The sequence below is a fragment of the Oncorhynchus masou genome, unplaced genomic scaffold, assembly GCF_036934945.1.
Source record: "Oncorhynchus masou masou isolate Uvic2021 unplaced genomic scaffold, UVic_Omas_1.1 unplaced_scaffold_9075, whole genome shotgun sequence".
Classification (NCBI taxonomy): domain Eukaryota; kingdom Metazoa; phylum Chordata; class Actinopteri; order Salmoniformes; family Salmonidae; genus Oncorhynchus; species Oncorhynchus masou.
The window spans coordinates 3090-11343 of record NW_027015551.1 but is presented as its reverse complement, the minus strand read 5'-3'; the positions used below and the strand labels follow the sequence as shown (position 1 = coordinate 11343).

The 8254-nt window shown below is 43.0% G+C and overlaps 1 protein-coding gene across 1 annotated transcript; it reads right to left on the bottom strand.

The window, feature by feature from the left end:
* Positions 1-2127: 2127 nt before the first annotated feature.
* On the bottom strand, positions 2128-5395 carry LOC135538100 (tetraspanin-18B-like; the record flags this gene model as incomplete). The annotated part of the gene is made up of 2 exons (XM_064964085.1): positions 5323-5395; positions 2128-2322 (listed from the first exon to the last, which is right to left on the bottom strand). Coding segments are annotated over exons 1-2 (258 nt in total), but the record flags the coding sequence as incomplete, so codon positions are not given.
* Between the last annotated feature and the right edge of the window lie 2859 nt (positions 5396-8254).

Genomic DNA, 8254 nt, shown 5'->3' with positions numbered 1-8254 from the left:
GTAGATAACTAACCAAACATAATGTAGAGTAGATAACTAACCAAACATAATGTAGAGTAGATAACTAACCAAACATAACAAACATAATGTAGAGTAGATAACTAACCAAACATAATGTAGAGTAGATAACTAACCAAACATAATGTAGAGTAGATAACTAACCAAACATTATGTAGAGTAGATAACTAACCAAACATTATGTAGAGTAGATAACTAACCAAACATTATGTAGAGTAGATAACTAACCAAACATTATGTAGAGTAGATAACTAACCAAACATAAGTAGATAACCAAACATTATGTAGAGTAGATAACTAACCAAACATAATGTAGAGTAGATAACTAACCAAACATAACGTAGAGTAGATAACTAACCAAACATAATGTAAAGTAGATAACTAACCAAACATAATGTAGAGTAGATAACTAACCAAACATAATGTAGAGTAGATAACTAACCAAACATAATGTAGAGTAGATAACTAACCAAACATAATGTAGAGTAGATAACTAACCAAACATAATGTAGAGTAGATAACTAACCAAACATAATGTAGAGTAGATAACTAACCAAACATAATGTAGAGTAGATAACTAACCAAACATAATGTAGAGTAGATAACTAACCAAACATAATGTAGAGTAGATAACTAACCAAACATAACGTGGAGTAGATAACTAACCAAACATAATGTAGAGTAGATAACTAACCAAACATAACGTAGAGTAGATAACTAACCAAACATAACATAATGTAGAGTAGATAACTAACCAAACATAATGTAGAGTAGATAACTAACCAAACATAACGTAGAGTAGATAACTAACCAAACATAACGTAGAGTAGATAACTAACCAAACATAAGGTAGAGTAGATAACTAACCAAACATAATGTAGAGTAGATAACTAACCAAACATAATGTAGAGTAGATAACTAACCAAACATAATGTAGAGTAGATAACTAACCAAACATAATGTAAGAGTAGATAACTAACCAAACATAATGATAACAACTAACCAAACATAATAGAGTAGATAACTAACCAAACATAACGAGTAGATAACTAACCAAACATAGAGTAGATAACTAACCAAACATAATGTAGAGTAGATAACTAACCAAACATAATGTAGAGTAGATAACTAACCAAACATAATGTAGAGTAGATAACTAACCAAACATAATGTAGAGTAGATAACTAACCAAACATAATGTAGATAACTAACCAAACATAATGTAGAGTAGATAACTAACCAAACATAACTAACCAAACATAACGTAGAGTAGATAACTAACCAAACATAACGTAGAGTAGATAACTAACCAAACATAATGTAGAGTAGATAACTAACCAAACATAACGTAGAGTAGATAACTAACCAAACATAACGAGTAGATAACTAACCAAACATAATGTAGAGTAGATAACTAACCAAACATAATGTAGAGTAGATAACTAACCAAACATAACGTAGAGTAGATAACTAACCAAACATAATGTAGAGTAGATAACTAACCAAACATAATGTAGAGTAGATAACTAACCAAACATAACAGATCAACCAAACATAATGTAGAGTAGATAACTAACCAAACATAACGTAGAGTAGATAACTAACCAAACATAAGGTAGAGTAGATAACTAACCAAACATAATGTAGAGTAGATAACTAACCAAACATAATGTAGAGTAGATAACTAACCAAACATAATGTAGAGTAGATAACTAACCAAACATAATGTAGAGTAGATAACTAACCAAACATAATGTAGATAACTAACCAACCATAATGTAGAGTAGATAACTAACCAAACATAATGTAGATAACTAACCAACCATAATGTAGAGTAGATAACTAACCAAACATAATGTAGATAACTAACCAACCATAATGTAGAGTAGATAACTAACCAAACATAACGTAGAGTAGATAACTAACCAAACATAACGTAGAGTAGATAACTAACCAAACATAACGTAGAGTAGATAACTAACCAAACATAACGTAGAGTAGATAACTAACCAAACATAACGTAGAGTAGATAACTAACCAAACATAATGTAGAGGAGTTGACTTACAGAGAGGAATGTTTATAGCACCATTATAACACACTGAACTCACAAAGAGCAGCAGACACTTGTTCTCCCGGATGGCTCCGCAGCAGCCCAGGAATCCCAGGACGAAGAGCATTGCCCCCATGGCCAGGATGATGTAGACCCCAGTGAAGAGCAGAGGGTTGGCTGCTACGATCTCCCTGAAGCCCATAGGGTCCACCAGTACCCACACACCCACACCAAGCAGGAAGGAGCCTCCTAACTGGACCACACACACACAGAGAGAGGGAGCCAATCAGAATAGGAGAGACACACAGGCAGCCAATCAGAACAGAGTATAGCCAGGAAGAAGGAAGTATAGTAGGAAGTTGATGTCTGATTTAACTCACTCAAGCATGACAGGTGGATTATCTTGGCACTAACAGGGATGTAAACTAATTTGTACACACCATTTGAGAAAAATAAGCTTAAATAAACATTTCTGGATTTTTTTATTTCAGCTGATGTTACATGAGACCAACACTTTACAGTTGCGTTTCTATTTTTGTTCAGTGGGACATCAAACAGCAGAACATCAGACAGCAGAACATCAGAGAGTAGAACATCAGACAGCAGAACATCAGACAGCAGAACATCACAACATCAGACAGCAGAACATCAGACAGCAGAACATCAGACAGCAGAACATCAGAGAGTAGAACATCAGACAGCAGAACATCAGACAGCAGAACATCAGACAGCAGCACATCAGACAGCAGAACATCAGACAGCAGAACATCAGAACAAGACAGCAGAACATCAGACAGCAGAACATCAGACAGCAGAACATCAGAACATCAGAGAGTAGAACATCAGACAGCAGAACATCAGAGAGTAGAACATCACGACATCAGACAGCAGAACATCAGACAGCAGAACATCAGACAGCAGAACATCAGACAGCAGAACATCACAACATCAGACAGCAGAACATCACATCAGACAGCAGAACATCAGACAGCAGAACATCAGACATCACAACATCAGACATCACAACATCAGACAGCAGAACATCAGAACATCAGACAGCAGAACATCAGACAGCAGAACATCAGACAGCAGAACATCAGACATCACAACATCAGACATCACAACATCAGACAGCAGAACATCAGAACATCAGACAGCAGAACATCAGACAGCAGAACATCAGACAGCAGAACATCAGACAGCAGAACATCAGAACATCAGACATCAGAACATCAGAACATCAGAGAGTAGAACATCAGACAGCAGAACATCAGACAGCAGAACATCAGAGAGTAGAACATCAGACAGCAGAACATCAGACAGCAGAACATCAGAGAGTAGAACATCAGACAGCAGAACATCAGAGAGTAGAACATCAGACAGCAGAACATCAGACAGCAGAACATCAGACAGCAGCACATCAGAGAGTAGAACATCAGAGAGTAGAACATCAGACAGCAGAACATCAGACAGCAGAACATCAGACAGCAGAACATCAGTCAGCAGAACATCACAACATCAGACAGCAGAACATCACAACATCAGACATCAGAACATCAGACAGCAGAACATCAGACAGCAGACAGCAGAACATCAGACAGCAGAACATCAGACAGCAGAACATCAGACAGCAGAACATCAGACAGCAGAACATCAGACAGCAGAACATCAGACAGCAGAACATCAGACATCAGAACATCAGACAGCAGAACATCAGACAGCAGAACATCAGACAGCAGAACATCAGACATCAGAACATCAGACAGCAGAACATCAGACAGCAGAACATCAGACAGCAGAACATCAGACATCAGAACATCAGACAGCAGAACATCAGACAGCAGAACATCAGACAGCACAACATCAGACATCAGAATATCAGACAGCAGAACATCAGAGAGCAGAACATCAGACAGCAGAACATCAGACAGCAGAACATCAGACATCAGAACATCAGACAGCAGAACATCAGACAGCAGAACATCAGACAGCAGAACATCAGACAGCAGAACATCAGACAGCAGAACATCAGACAGCAGAACATCAGACAGTAGAACATCAGACAGCATAACATCAGAACATCAGAGAGCAGAACATCAGAGAGCAGAACATCAGACAGCAGAACATCAGACAGCAGAACATCAGACAGCAGAACATCAGACAGCAGAACAGCAGAACATCAGACAGCAGAACATCAGACAGCAGAACATCAGACAGCAGAACATCAGACAGCAGAACATCAGAGAGACAACAGAACATCAGACAGCAGAACATCAGACAGCAGAACATCAGAGAAGAACATCAGACAGCAGAACATCAGAGAGCAGAACATCAGACAGCAGAACATCAGACAGCAGAACATCAGACAGCAGAACATCAGACAGCAGAACGTCAGAGCAGAACATCAGAGAGCAGAACATCAGACAGCAGAACATCAGACAGCAGAACATCAGCAACATCAGACAGCAGAACATCACAACATCAGACATCAGAACATCAGACAGCAGAACATCAGACAGCAGAACATCACAACATCAGACAGCACAACATCAGACAGCAGAACATCAGAGAGCAGAACATCAGACAGCAGAACATCAGACAGCAGAACAAGAGAGCAGAACATCAGACAGCAGAACATCAGACAGCAGAACATCAGACAGCAGAACATCAGACATCAGAACATCAGAGAGCAGAACATCAGACAGCAGAACATCAGACAGCAGAACATCAGACAGCAGAACATCAGACAGCAGAACATCAGAGAGCAGAACATCAGACAGCAGAACATCAGACAGCAGAACATCAGACAGCAGAACATCAGACAGCAGAACATCAGACAGCAGAACATCAGACGGCAGAACATCAGAAGGCAGAACAACAGAGAGTAGAACATCAGAACATCAGACAGCAGAACATCAGACAGCAGAACATCAGAGAGTAGAACATCAGACAGCAGAACATCAGACAGCAGAACATCAGAGAGCAGAACATCAGACAGCAGAACATCAGACAGCAGAACATCAGACAGCAGAACATCAGACAGCAGAACATCAGACAGCAGAACATCAGAGAGCAGAACATCAGAGAGCAGAACATCAGAGAGCAGAACATCAGAGAGCAGAACATCAGACATCAGAACATCAGACAGCAGAACATCAGACAGCAGAACATCAGACAGCAGAACATCAGACAGCAGAACATCAGACAGCAGAACATCAGAACAGGGAGTGTAAAGCTAGCAGCATGTACTCACAAAAATGAGGAAGTTGAAGATGAACATGAGGTACTTGATACAGCTGAGACAGTCTCCCTCCATGGCTGTTCCCTGTGCTGAAGCCTCCCGGACCCCACAGAAACACACACACACACACACACACACACACACACACACACACACACAGAGAGAGAGAGAGAGAGAGGCCTGTTAATTACTGAAAAGAATAGAGCCCTGTACAACATAAAACAAAAGCAGGTTATGCGATCGCGTGTCTCCAGGATGGATGAGCTCCAGTTCACCTACGGGTCTTTGGGCTCTAGAGAAGTTAAATCGTCCTCTTAGAGACTGAGGTGAGGAGAGCCGTCGTCTCCTCTCTTCCACAACAAGGAGATACAAGGACAGACATGAGAGAGTAAAAGCTAAGCGCAGAGATGTCAGTCCCCCAAGAGATTGTGGGAACCTGTCACTGCCAGGCTGAGTCCCCGAGTGACTCGTGAGCGACTCAGTGTCATGTGGGGACCATGTGGGAGGATGTGTTATACTTCGTCAGAATCAGTGGATCCTGGTGTGATGAGGACCAACGGTCTCTTCCAGCTATGATGGTGTTGACCAGGACGACGCCACCTGCTGCCACCTGTCACAGCTGACTCACTTCACATGCTGCAGTGACACCGTCCAGACGACACAAACCAGTCTGTCTGTTCTTCAGTTCAGTCAATTGGTTGGTCTGGGGGTCGGGGGTTGGGGTCTGTCTGACCTCATCACTTAGATAGGCAGTGTGCTGTCTGTCTGACCTCATCACTTAGATAGGCAGTGTGCTGTCTGTCTGACCTCGTCACTTAGGTAGGCAGTGTGCTGTCTGTCTGACCTTAGATATGCAGTGTGCTGTCTGTCTGACCTCATCACTTAGATAGGCAGTGTGCTGTCTGTCTGACCTTAGATATGCAGTGTGCTGTCTGTCTGACCTCATCACTTAGATATGCAGTGTGCTGTCTGTCTGACCTCGTCACTTAGGTAGGCAGTGTGCTGTCTGTCTGACCTTAGATATGCAGTGTGCTGTCTGTCTGACTCTGACCTTAGATAGGCATCACTTAGATAGGCAGTGTGCTGTCTGTCTGACCTTAGATAGGCAGTGTGCTGTCTGTCTGACATCTGAACTTAGATAGGCAGTGTGCTGTCTGTCTGACCTTAGATAGGCAGTGTGCTGTCTGTCTGTCCTTAGATAGGCAGTGTGCTGTCTGTCTGACCTTAGATAGGCAGTGTGCTGTCTGTCTGACCTTAGATAGGCAGTGTGCTGTCTGTCTGACCTTAGATAGGCAGTGTGCTGTCTGTCTGACCTTAGATAGGCAGTGTGCTGTCTGTCTGACCTTAGATAGGCAGTGTGCTGTCTGTCTGACCTCATCACATAGATAGGCAGTGTGCTGTCTGTCTGTCTGACCTTAGATAGGCAGTGTGCTGTCTGTCTGACCTTAGATAGGCAGTGTGCTGTCTGTCTGACCTTAGATAGGCAGTGTGCTGTCTGTCTGACCTCATCACTTAGATAGGCAGTGTGCTGTCTGTCTGACCTCATCACTAAGATAGGCAGTGTGCTGTCTTTCTGACCTCATCACTTAGATAGGCAGTGTGCTGTCTGTCTGACCTCGTCACTTAGATAGGCAGTGTGCTGTCTGTCTGACCTTAGATAGGCAGTGTACTGTCTGTCTGACCTTAGATAGGCAGTGTGCTGTCTGTCTGACCTTAGATAGGCAGTGTGCTGTCTGTCTGACCTCATCACATAGATAGGCAGTGTGCTGTCTGTCTGACCTTAGATAGGCAGTGTGCTGTCTGTCTGACCTCATCACTTAGATAGGCAGTGTGCTGTCTGTCTGACCTCATCACTTAGATAGGCAGTGTGCTGTGTCTGACCTCATCACTTAGATAGGCAGTGTGCTGTCTGTCTGACCTCGTCACTTAGATAGGCAGTGTGCTGTCTGTCTGACCTTAGATAGGCAGTGTGCTGTCTGTCTGATCTTAGATAGGCAGTGTGCTGTCTGTCTGACCTTAGATAGGCAGTGTGCTGTCTGTCTGACCTTGGATAGGCAGTGTGCTGTCTGTCTGACCTCGTCACTTAGATAGGCAGTGTGCTGTCTGTCTGACCTTAGATATGCAGTGTGCTGTCTGTCTGACCTCATCACTTAGATAGGCAGTGTGCTGTCTGTCTGACCTCGTCACTTAGATAGGCAGTGTGCTGTCTGTCTGACCTTGGATAGGCAGTGTGCTGTCTGTCTGACCTCATCACTTAGATAGGCAGTGTGCTGTCTGTCTGACCTTAGATAGGCAGTGTGCTGTCTGTCTGACATCACTTAGATAGGCAGTGTGCTGTCTGTCTGACCTTAGATAGGCAGTGTGCTGTCTGTCTGTCCTTAGATAGGCAGTGTGCTGTCTGTCTGACCTTAGATAGGCAGTGTGCTGTCTGTCTGACCTCATCAGTAAGATAGGCAGTGTGCTGTCTGTCTGACCTCATCACTTAGATAGGCAGTGTGCTGTCTGTCTGACCTCGTCACTTAGATAGGCAGTGTGCTGTCTGTCTGACCTTAGATAGGCAGTGTGCTGTCTGTCTGACCTTAGATAGGCAGTGTGCTGTCTGTCTGACCTCATCACATAGATAGGCAGTGTGCTGTCTCTCTGACCTTAGATAAGCAGAGTGCTGTCTCTCTGCCCTTAGATAGGCAGTGTGCTGTCTCTCTGACCTTAGATAAGCAGAGTGCTGTCTGTCTGACCTTAGATAGGCAGTGTGCTGTCTCTCTGACCTTAGATAGGCAGTGTGCTGTCTGTCTGACCTTAGATAGGCAGTGTGCTGTCTGTCTGACCTTAGATAGGCAGTGTGCTGTCTGTCTGACCTTAGATAGGCAGTGTGTGCTGTCTGTCTGACCTTAGATAGGCAGTGTGCTGTCTGTCTGACCTTAGATAGGCAGTGTGCTGTCTGTCT